General features: G+C 31.2%; 1 protein-coding gene across 1 annotated transcript; it reads right to left on the bottom strand.

Annotated features, from left to right (window-relative positions):
* Positions 1-6,004: 6,004 nt before the first annotated feature.
* On the bottom strand, positions 6,005-8,281 carry LOC124829982 (uncharacterized). The gene is made up of 5 exons (XM_088111865.1): positions 8,179-8,281; positions 6,646-6,862; positions 6,506-6,547; positions 6,305-6,415; positions 6,005-6,229 (listed from the first exon to the last, which is right to left on the bottom strand). The coding sequence occupies exons 1-5, from the start codon at positions 8,214-8,216 to the stop codon at positions 6,176-6,178; spliced, it is 462 nt and encodes a 153-aa protein (XP_087967991.1). The 5' UTR covers positions 8,217-8,281; the 3' UTR covers positions 6,005-6,175.
* Between the last annotated feature and the right edge of the window lie 4,810 nt (positions 8,282-13,091).

The following is a 13,091-nucleotide window of genomic DNA, read 5'->3' as shown; positions in this document are numbered from 1 at the left end:
TTCAACATGACCACGTTTTGACATGACCTTTCTCCTACCTCTAGAAAATCTGAAAAGTGCACATTTACTAAATAATGGATGAAAATTAGTTCAGAAGACAAAAAAATTGGAGGGCACGTGCGGATGAGTCAATATTACAGTACCCTGTTTTTCGTCTGCTGATTTTCAAATCACTCTGTAATTTGTGGTAATCATGCATATAATTATCTAAGATTAAGAGTTCCATTGCCTACAGTTCAGAAACCAACCCTATGCAGTACAGCTTGTTGTACTTTGATAATTCAGATTTCCTCAACTATTTGTAAGAAAATTAAATAATTTATTTAGATACCATTCTGTATGACGCAGTACTTGTATTTCTATTTTTATCTTCTTCTTTTAAGTTATTCTTCCAGTTTTAGATTTTATTTCTCAGAAAAATAAACTCTCGTCTCAGAGACCAGAGCATGGTGATTGAAGTTAATGTATTCTAAACTATTAATTATTATTTTTGTAGTAGTGATCAATAAATTAATCTGGGTGTTTATAAAGTAAATTCCTTTTGCTTGCTTTCGAGAATCTAAGATTCATCCATTGTTGCAGATCCAAGAAGAGAATTATACTGAGCAGGAGATAAGCAAGAAACGATGGGTTGATTTCATTAGCATGAAAGAAAACAAGAGATTTACATATGAACATATGGTAGAAGGGAATAAAAAGACCCCAATTTGTACATAAAAAAGGATCAAAATTTTGGTAGCTCATCGATTGGTGTGAAAGGGTTGAATCCTAGTGTGCGAGGTGAGAAAGTGTAGCAGAGGCTCTGATTCTGTTGCGAGAGAAGATTGAAGCAACAGAGCTTGCGAGGCCCAGAACAATTCCAACCTTGACTTGTCCACGCTTTGGAATTGGACGCCCAGAGAACCTTCTGGGGATGCTTCTTCCATTGATCATGCTACCAGCTCTTGCACCTGCCATTTCTGTTTTCTCTGTTTGGTGAAGAAGAGAAGAGTGAGAAGTGAGAGCAGAGAAACTCCTAGATCCCAAGACAAAATGTGCTTGTGGTTTGGTTTGTGTTGTGTGAGTTTCTGACGAAGGATTGGATTATATAGTACTATGTTGTGAAAATGATCCTTGTTTTGGAAAAGATTTACAGGAGTACCACTGATTTTGACCGTTTTGACCCTGTCTTGGTGCGGTCTTTTCTTGCTGCCCAAGGGATGGACACGACACAAAAACAGTGATCCGTGCACAGTCCAACCATGTTTCTTTAAGGAAAAATAAATAAAATATACGAATAATATTTTTAAATGTGAAGAAAATAAAATTAGCTTTACGAAGTTAAATTATATATAAAAAATTATTTATCTTGTAATTATACATTTTTTATTTCTTTTTAAAGGAATTAGTAAAAAAGAAACTCTTGAAGGGCATGGATTCCTCTAGGTTTTAAAAGTAAAATTCTATATGAAGTTAAATCCGAATTTCTTTTAAGTGCATACATAATTATGATTAATTTAATAAAGATAACGAGTGTCCACATAGAAGAATTCTATGTAATGAGTTTTTTTAATACAACAACAATTCACATTTAATCTCATTGTTATATGTTTAATGTAAAATCCCATAAAATAATATTTTTGAGATAGTGGTAGTTTAAAAATAACAAAATTCGATTATTTTAATATTAAATGATTTATTTATAAATGTTTTTGTTATAAACAAGTTTCATTATTTTAAAATACATTTTTAAGGTTCTTTACCTCAGAGTTTTAACTCTTGAGTCATTTATTTGACGATTAGGAAGTATTTAAACGATCATGACAACGATGTCTACATTTCTACACGATTAGTCTCTTTAATAGAACAAGTAAATTTCAGATCATTTTTCTCTTTACGTTCTTAATTGAGATCATTCTTGATGATCTCTTGTTGCATGTGAGTTGTAATGTTTGTTCCTAATTTTTTGTTGATCAGAGGTCCTAAGAACTCTCTCTGATATATGTTTGGTGTTTTTATAGGTGTTTCTAGAGTTCCTTGAACTCTAAGAAAGGGTTCGATGTTTATAGAGCTATGTTGCTCTAGTATAAGGTAAGGGAAACTAGATGTCTTATAATTAACTATAATTGTCTTGCAAGTTTAATGATTGTTTACTTATTAACTGGATTGAGTATTAATTTGAGTAATTATGATATGTTAATTCAATTAGATGTGTATGTTATTGTATTGTATGATCTATGTTTGATATGATGAAATTAGATGTTTGATATGTTAAGAGCTAGTTTAAGTTGGATGATACACATTTTTTTAGGTCGATTTTAGTTTATAATACAATCTAGGAGTATTAGAAGTTGAGAAAGATGCATAAGATAGGTCATGAGTGGTTGAAGGTGCAAATTCTACAATTTTGGTGCTGTAGAATTATGCAGTCTAGCTGAGCGAGTGTATCCGCTGAGTGAGCATAACACTTCTAGCTGAATGAGTGTAGTCGCTGAGCGAGCAGAAGACATCATTTCTGTATTCCCAGAGCAAGTGAGCTAGCATACACTTTTAGATGAGCGAGCAGACTTGGTGGCTGAGTGAAAATATTATATTTTCAACTAAGTTTTTATATACTTCTTAAGGTGTATTCAGTGTATGTGATTGTTTGAATGATTGGTTTATAATACTTATTGTGAAGTATGCCTTGATTTATAATATGAATTAGAAACAATATTATGTATAAGATCATGTATGATATATGATGATGATGAATTTTGTGTTCTCTTCTCTTATTTTCTTAATGAAGGATAATTACCTTGATACTTTAAGGTGTGATTGGTATATGATGCAATGTGAAAGTTAAGGGATATATGTATATGATTTCAAATGGATTCAATGTAAAGGTGAAGTGATATCAATGGTTTTAAAGTTGTAAAAATGAGTTCCAAGGAGGAACTTCTTGGTGGTGATTTCAAGTATTGTTTGTATGAATGACCGAAGTTACATTAGCTCGACATTTATAAACGTTATTTAACTTGTCTTGTATCTAACTTGCCCTTTCTTTTTTCTTTGTTTATCTGTCTGCATTTTTTCTTTTGCGATGATCACCTTAAAATGGCGTGAGCTTAGGGAGGATGTCTTTTCAGTCGTTTCAACATGAATTGAGGGTGCAACAACAACATAGATAGAGTTTTTTTTCTCCAAGTGTAAAATCTTCTTCATCGGTAGTAGTTTATAGTTTCTTGCAAGTTATCATTGTTATAAAATGTTTTTATTTTAGTAGTTTTATACTACTAAAGTGGAATGTTACATTTAAGTAAACAAAAAACACTTAATACCACTTTTGGTCCCTATTTTCGTCAACTTTGTTCGATGTGAGACTCATTTTTTTCTAATGTTTAATGTAGTCCCTTATATCGTAATTTATGTTCAATTTTGTCCTTTTGACTAACAATGTTTAAATCGTTAATGGCAAAATGTCAACAGCAACAATCAGTGACACATCACCCTTGACACGTCATCATCATCTCTTACCTCCATAAACATTAATTTCCCCTTATGCAGAAACCCTAACCATCACCTAACCTTAACCGCTACCGCCACGCTCAAGGCTAACCACCATCTTCGCACCTCCATCATCAGACATTTCGAAACCCTAACCAGAAAACTTTCATGAACATATCAGGCAATACCCGCGTCGCTGTTCCAAACGCTCTGCCACAAGCATCGCAAAACCGAATCGCGAGTTTCTCGCGCCTTTGAGTAACATTGTCATGAAGCTTCTTCATTCTCCATCAACCACCATCAACCTAAAACACAGAAGATCAAAACCCACAAAACCAGAAATCTCCTTCAAACCAAAAGCGTTATTCACGCCACAATGATGAAGAGCCACCAACATCATCACCAACCTCTCGCAACCAAAACCCAAATCGTAGAAACGCAAAACCGAATCACACAATCATCTTTAATTATCGCCTCAGTGCCTCTCCGCAAGCTTCTCACTACGTCTTCTCGCGTGACGACACTAGAGCAAACTTTTCCCCAATTTGCAGATGCAAATCTAAAACCCTAAGTTTTGGGTGAAGAAAAGGGTTGCCACATGTCAAGCCCTCATTAGCGCGACCAATCAACTCTGGTCCTAGCCACGTTAGCCCATAACTACCATGTAATTCACTGATTGGTGATGTGTCGTTAACGATTTAAACATTGTTAGTCAAAAGGACAAAATTGAACATAAATTATGATATAAGAGACTACATTGAACCTTCGAAAAAAATAAATCTGACATCAAACAAAACTGATGAAACTAAAGACCAAAATGGTATTAAGAAAAAAAATATATAAAGTAAAACGATTATAAGAAACTAAAACATCATTTCCTTCTAGAAAAGATTTAAAGATATATACCTAAAAACTAACTAAAAGCTACAACACAAACAAATTAATCAAACACAACTTCAACCGATAGTTAAATAAAGCAACAACTACAAATAATAATATTCTTTTACCTTAAATAATTCAAAATTTATGAGTAATTATACTTTAGAGTATAATCGTATTTTCATGTTAAAATTTGAAAATAAAAAGTCATACAAATATATATTGAAATATATTAACACGTGGAATTATAGATATGGTTACTTTTTTAATTGTTAATATTAAGATTAAAAATATAGATGTGAATCTTTTGGTGCTAAATTGATATAATAAATTATTAGTGACATAATGATATGACAAAAATTTTGAATTATATTTTTTAATTAAATAATATATTAAATTAAATATTTTAACTTATCTTTCAGCGTTGTTCCTAAATTTATGGTATAGGAATGATTTGTTATTAATAATAATAATAATAATAATAATAATAATAATAATAATAATAATAATAGTAATGCTAATAAGTTAATTTAAATGCTAATGTTAATCATAATGACAATAATATTGATAATATCTAGAATGTTAATAATTATAATAATAAAAAGATAACACTGTTAATAATAATAAATAAATTATTATTATTATTATTATACTAATAATAATAATATTAAAAAACAATATTTGAATACGGATTTGATTGTGTTAAATTATAAAATTAATATAATAATTGGTTAGTGATGTGTAATAAAATAATATGGTTTTATGATTAAAATTTATAATCAAAGTTTTTAGTTATATATTATATTAAAATGATATGTGTATGTAAAGGTAATTGTTAAAGTAAAATGTAGATATATTATGAAATATGATCCTTCTAATAAAACAAATACAACACAAAGTTATTATTAAAATTTGTAAATAGAAACACGTGCAAATATTAAAATATATTAGCATGTGAAATAATAGATATTTTGTTGTTTATTTATCATAAATATTAAGATTAAAAATTAACATTTGATGTGAATTTATTTGTGCCCAATTATAAAATTAATATAATAATTGATTAATACATGTAATGATAGGACTAAAATTTCAAATTAGACATATTAAATCAAATGTTTTAGCTTGCTTTTTTATTGGTGTTGTTCCTTACACAGACTTCTAATATTTTATTATAATAATAGTAATAACACGAAAATTATCACTACAAAAATCTGTATTTTTACCGGGGGATTTTAAAATATTATCGGCGGTTTTAACCCCCGCAAATCATATTTCCCGTGGTTGGAAAAAACGGTGGGAAAATGTCCGTCGCCAAGCAAGTACCGGCGGTTCTGAAAAAAACCGCCGGTATTAGCGGGGGTTCCCAGAAACTGCCGGAATTTCCAGGGGTTTTGTAGAAACCGCCGGAATTTCCAGGGGTTTTGTAGAAACCGCCGGAATTTCAGGGGTTTTGTCGAAACCGCCGGGAATAGCGGGGCTACTCAAAAACCGCCGGAACTAGCCGGGGTTATCTCAAAACCGCCCCTACTTTTGATGGTTTAGTTTACCGGGGTTTTAAAACCGCTGGGAATTTGTATAGTTCATTTTTTTTTATTATAATAAAATTAGATTATAATAAAAATTGTTTTATTGACAAAACAAACAATAAATTAATATGAACTAAAATTTAATAATATTGTATAAAATAAACTACATTGTTCAACCTAATATCATTCATACAACTAACTGTTCATACATAAAAATTAAAAAGAAAGAGGTTCATTACATATGTTCAATATAGATGTTCAATACTAAAAGTATGACTCATAAAAGTATTCAATAACAATATCTAATTTTTTTCTTCATTACATCCATTGTTTGGCCCACTCCCTTGATCAGATACCTACAATATAACATAATAGTTAGTCGATAATATATTTAATAAAAAAATCATACAAATAAATTTAACAATTATTACCGATGATCTTTGAAATACTGCAAATTGTGAAGGCAATGGACCTTGATGATTTTGCAACAAAAGTGTCATGATTGCCTTCATTTCATTGACTTGTGATGTCAATGAAGATACCTATAACAGAAAAATTTATTTAAAAAGTTAGAAATATGATACCTAACATGTTAATCTTAATAGAAACAAACCAAGTAAGTATTCATTAACCTGAGATTCTAATTTAACATTAGAAGAAGTCAATGAAGATACCTATAACAGAAAAATTTATTTAAAAAGTGAGAAATATGATACCTAACATGTTAATTTTAAAAGGAACAAACCAAATAAATATTTAAATATTCATTAACCTGAGATTGTAATTCAACATTAGAAGGAGTAGATGAAGATGATCCAATATGAGAACGAGCATGGACTCCAAAGACTTTAGATGGGCAAGGACCCAAACCTAGACCGCGAACACGTCCACAATGCTCTTGGCTTCCTAAAACATGAGCCAATGAATCTAAACTTGATATTTCTTTTGATTGAGACGATGTTGTAGATTCATACGTTTGAATTTTTTTCCTACATACAACGTAATCAATGATGCCAACATTAAAAACATTGCATTTGTATAAAGAGACAAACTATTGAGTTGGCAACAATATACTTATATTTAAACTTAAGATGTTTGCAAAAACAGTAGCAAGAATTGCCAATCATATCACTAAATCAGATCAAACAACTCATAACGTATGATTGATGTAATTATTTTTTCTTCCAATTGTCTTTTAAGTACATAAAAAGCTATACCAATAATGTACGTTGGTGGATTGTAATAAAGTATTGTTTTAAGAATAAACAATGAAAGAGTTATAGCTTTATTTTTAATTTTAAAAATATTTCTAGGGGTTACAAGGTGTTAGCAACAATAAAAATTCCCAAATAGTATTAACAAAAATTAAATATAAAGAAGATCCCAAATGGCATCTATTTTTATTCGCCCCTAAAAAATTGTTGCACATCTATTTTTCATCTCCAAACTACTCTTTTGAAGATCCAAGAATCCCCACTGTTCTTGACAAATTAGCAGTTGTTGATGAACATACAAAACCAGTTAGTCATTAGTCCATGAAGCTTTGGTCTTGTCCAGTGCTACTGCACATGGTGGATTGAGATTGTTGAGTACTGGTGGCCGACCAGTTTGTTTCAACAACCATTTGAACTATAGTAAAACCTAATTTTTTTAGTAAGATTGAGGGTGCAAGGGTTCTTTGATATTTGACATTTTGTATAAAAGCACTTGTATTCAGAGTGATCAATAAATTTTCCCTCATCTGCCACTCCTTTCTTTTTCAAAAAATGGTAAGTTGTGGGTAAAATTACATTGACTAGCTAGCTAGGCCTCAAATCACTTTTTGCACCAAAAGTATAGAGGTGGCACCTAATTAATCTGATTCAAGTTAGTATCTCATAAATCTGCAATCCATATGAATGTATGCAACTATATATATTTATGGTGTTATCTTTGCAGAGTAAACATTTATACTTTGCCATGTCCGTGGCAGCCAACATATCATCAATGGCGAAGCAAATTCCATCAGTGACCACTCTGCTCCTTCTCTTCTTCTTCTTCATTTTAATAGGTACACATCACATCACATCACAATCAAGAGGGTTTCATTTTTTTTGGTTGTTGACATATATAGTTGTTATATTGTTGTAGAAGTCGAAGGAGCTGAAGTCGAAAGATTAGAAGTACTAAAATAGTAAGCACTAAAATAACAACAACTAAAATAACACCAATTTTTGCAAGAGGTGTGTTCATCACAAAGTCACCTTATGAAACAATATGCCGAAATACAACAATTATAGGAAATACTAAAAAGATTGGAACTTACACCAATTTCCCTTGCCTCATCACTGACAAAAGCTCCATTGGTCGTCTTATGAGTAGCTATCCAAACTTCTCCTCTGCTAACTTTGTGCCCACACTCTTTTTCCTATGAAAAATAACAAATGCTTATTAGGTATGTTATAAATATTATGAGAAATAGAAAATTGAAGATAAATAACAATGTTCTTTTCTTACTCAGATGCTAAGTGGTCTATTGGTGACAATATTAAATTCGACTTGGAGATGGGGCTTTTGACCTCCAAAGTTTGCTGTCTTATAGACTCTATACTTGATTACAGGTTATACTTATATTCATGGATATGTTCCTTTCTTATTGTTTCCATCGTGGTTCTGAAATCATTTAATGTGTTGCCATTATTATGGACGTGCCCCTGGACTCTCCTTCTCCTTATTAGACTGTTTAAGTTTCTTATGAGATGAGAAGGTTGTAACACCCGAATATTTTAAAGGGTATTACTGATAGTAGAGACTAAATTAATTTGATATCTCATATAAACAATCAAACTTTATTTCAATTACTCCAAAGTACAATACCAAACTTACAAACTTTAAACAATATAGTCTTCACCATTGAAATTTCAACTTATAAATTTTACACAACATAATCTTCCCAATACAAATTTATTCTTTTTACAAAAATCCCTGAAAGTTTTTCCCCGCATCTCTCTCATCTCTAAGCTTTTTCAACCGCATCTGCAACATTATCTAATCACATATAACATGAGTTATATGATCATAGTACAAACAAATAAGGGTAAGCCAACCATATCATAAAATCATTAAACTTGTAACAAAAATATTAAAATCAGGTATTTCTGCAATTGATAAAATATCATTATTCCGATGTCATTAATTCATCATTATCAAAATCATCTTTCTCATTTCCATAAATCTTACAAGTGTACCATGCTTACTCATGAAGCCTTATGGTCAGACCGCTCTCTGCCTGCTTCCTTAAGCCTCACTTACATACTATGTCTTACTTTCTGAAGCCTTATGGTCAGACCCCTCTCTGCCTGCTTCCATAAATCTCAGGTGTTACTTTGCTCATACCAAACTCTCATGGTATAACTCGAACATACTACTCCCGGTAGTAAACATCATTTCATAAGTAATGATTTCTCATATCCACTCCAACATTTCATAAAAACCAACAATTCATACCCTCTTATCCACCTAACTCAATCATGTTCATTCTTTAATCATGAATTCATAATAACCCGTTTTGGTATCGATAAATTAAACACATTGACAGATATCATGCTTCATATTATAAACTCATTTTGCCCATAACGAGTATAACTCAACATATTTTCACCAAACAAAGATCATGGATCAGCCAAAATACATCAACATATCTTAGGAACTACATATTAAAGTCTGGGCTCAATGTAATGATAAATAAAATATATATGAAATTTTTACCATGATAATATTATGCATCTACAATCAACTTGTTTTATTTTATTTTCATCCTAGTAGAGATTTTTCTTTACCCCAATTGGTCACCGGAGAGGACCCAGATGTCTGAACGCATCAAACTCACCTTCGACGCCAGCACATATGACTAGTCACAACTGACTGGACCAGGCCAGGGCTGCTCTATGATCAGGGATGTGCCAACTCAGGTTTTTAAGGTTCCTCTATCCTACCAACAAAGGGAGGCCTTCAATAATTAACAATTTATTTATTTAATTTATCTACCTTGTTTTCTTATGCTCTAAATCTTAAAATGCCTATTTTTACTTCCTCTCACAACAACCTCAAACACTGTATATATATTTAATACCCATATACAAGCTATTATAGAACCCTTATTCCAAACCTTCCAACAAGATTAATTTCAGCCAACAAACTCATTCAATAAAATCATCACAATAAACATCCATAATAGAATTCATACAAGATAATTATAAACAATTAACAATAATAAAACATTACTATAAATGGTCATAGAAGAATACAATATTTGACAATCATAAAAATAATCTTAATATAAAAATTCATGGGGAAACAAGAAGTTGAATCTGGCAGAGCCGGTTAGACAACTTCTAATCCATCCATCAATACAATATAATTAAATAACAAGAACAATACATGTCTGGGGAAATAAGAAGTTGAATCTGGCAGAGCCGGTTAGACAACTTCTAATCCTTCCAAAAATGCAATAAAATAAATAAGTAAAGAAATAAATAGTTTGGGGAAACAAGAAGTTGAATCTGGCAGAGCCGGTTAGACAACTTCTAATCCTTCCAAAAATGTAATAAAATAAATACGGAAGGAAATAAAAAAAAGTTTGGGGAATCAAGAAATTGAATCTGGCAGAGCCGGTTAGACAATTTCTAATCCTTCCAAAATACAATAAAAATAAATAAGGAAAACAATAAAATGTTTGGGAAAACAAGAAATTGAATCTGGCAGAGCCGGTTAGACAATTTCTAATCCTTCCAAAATAAAAATATAAACCACTAATAACATACAATTGACATAACATAATCAGTATCACATTTTACAATTATCACACTTGGATATTAACACACAAAAAAAACATATTCTCATTTAAAATTCAAAATCATACAGAAACAAAATACTCCATATTTAAGATTTAAAATCAGACAAAAGAAAAATATAGCATATTCAAGACTCAAGATAATACAAAAAGAAATACTCAAAGTTAGCTTCCCTTACCTCTATTCCAGACTTAGTTTCCTCTTCTCAAACCGTTCTCCGGAAACTTCCAGAATTTCCCCTCTTTAACTAGAATTTCCTCTAACTCTCTTCTCTCACAATTTCTCTAGAATTTTGGTGTAAATCTTCAGCCTCCCCCCCTTGGCTATTTATAGCCAAAAATTTTACTATTCATTTTTACTATTCATTTTTACTATTCACTTTTACTATTCATTTTTACTATTCAAAAATTATTTTTTATTCACCATTCTTATCTCTGAATGATTAATTCTACGTGGAGTGTTCTCTTCCATAATTTATTTTAATATTTTTTTTTTAACTATTCACTATTCACTATTCACTATTTACTATTTACTATTCACTATTCACTATTCACATTTCTAAAAAAATCCTAAATAAGTTATCAAAAATTTGAAGCTCTCCCTCCAAAATTACTATAACTTTATATCCAAAAATTTACATTTTTCTATCCATTAAAATTATTATTACTAATAAAATGTTAAAATTTACTATTATAAATATTTTTTTTTTCATGGATCTTACATTTTAACATACAAATATTTTCAAGGATCTTACAAAGGTGCCTTAGAAAATATAATGTATTCTACAAATTATAGCAACATCTTAATGCTAGCCTAGATTCCAGGCTAATGAAGGATGTTTTTGGCTATAACTCAGCATTGTTTGTGCTAGCCACCATTATTTAAATCCACCACTCACTTATACTTTGAAGAAAGACATAAAGTGCAAAACTAATTCAAATAGAAAGCAGCTTCAATTATACACATGACCATCTAGAGATAAGTTATACTATTGAATTGTGGTTGAGAAGATGGGATTATACACAGTAGGAAAATCTCTTTAAAATTAGTTTTTCACCGAGACCGAATGTGTTTTGAAATTCAAATTTGAGAGCCACTCATGCTCAGCCTTAAATCAATGTTGAGTTCACTTTGTTAACATATTCTAGAGTCAATTGCAATACTGTTTTGCTCCTTTAATCTTGCTTTCACAAAATTAGTAGTTTAGTTGTGGTTAGTTTTCTACACTTTTACTGGTTTGAGTATGAATATTCCAAAAATTGTTCTATCCTTTTAGTTTTGTCACTTCAGTGAGCCTAACAAAGTTTAATTTTCCTACTTAAGGCCCTGTTATGGTCAGAATTGGCTAATTGTTTATCAAATTAGAAGTCACTTTCAAAACCACAAATCTATGTGCATTTTCTTTCTCCTTGAACCATTTAGTTGTTGATTACTGAATCTGTTTTGCGTCTTGACCTATTTTGATCTGTAGTAAAAGTTAAAAGTCATTATATTTGATTCAATTAAGTTTTTCATGATTATATGACAAAGAAAAAAGCATTACAGACGTAGCATAGTTTAAGGCTAATTTAACATGAATATTATCGAAATCAATTCAACATGTTTAAGGCTAATTTAAAGCACATCCAGCATTTCAAAATTAACTGCTGAAATATACTATTACACACGTAGCATTAGTTCTAGGAAGCAAGATACAACAACATTCAAAAGTGAGATTGGGAAGAGGAACAAGAACAAAAGTGAGAGAATAGTTACAAAAATATTATTGTACTTATGAGAAAGTAAGCAATGGGGTAGGTGAGGGTTCCACCTAGGCAGAAAAGAAAGTGGAAAGGAACATAGAGATACCTTGAAAACATCGTCAAACTCGTCAGAAGGAGAGATTGGTGGACTGTCCGTTCCAGTTAAAGAAGCACCACCGTTCAAAGGTTCACTGCTGTGAGACAGTCTCCCTGACGTTAATGGAGACACTCCTGTGTCACACATTACGGTCATGTTCAAACCAAAACAGGGTGGTATAAAGAAAAACAAAAAACAAAACAAAATAAAGCAAAATGAGAAAATCCCTTAGAACCAAAACAAATTAATTGGGTTTTCTTAAAATTTCTGAAGTGTAACAAGATCCGTGAAGAAAATCTTCCTCTGCTTCCAACAGTGCAGACATGGTTCCAAAAGGCTTCCTCGCTGTCTGTGTTGGAACAGAGCTCAAGAGATTCATCATTCTCACCCCTTGCCTTGCCTCGCCTCTCACCTCCTCATACTTCACACCCTTCTCATACATTAATATAGAAAACACAAGACTAATCATAAACCTAAAACGTGCTTTTCTACTGTTTCAATTCCGAAAGTAATCATAAGTTCAAACGCAGAGTGAAAATGAACAGAA

Source organism: Vigna umbellata, chromosome 1 (genome assembly GCF_029865625.1).
Source record: "Vigna umbellata cultivar VRB3 chromosome 1, Vumbellata_1.0, whole genome shotgun sequence".
Classification (NCBI taxonomy): domain Eukaryota; kingdom Viridiplantae; phylum Streptophyta; class Magnoliopsida; order Fabales; family Fabaceae; genus Vigna; species Vigna umbellata.
The sequence above is the reverse complement of the archived record's forward strand: the minus strand, read 5'-3'. Positions and strand labels throughout refer to the sequence as shown.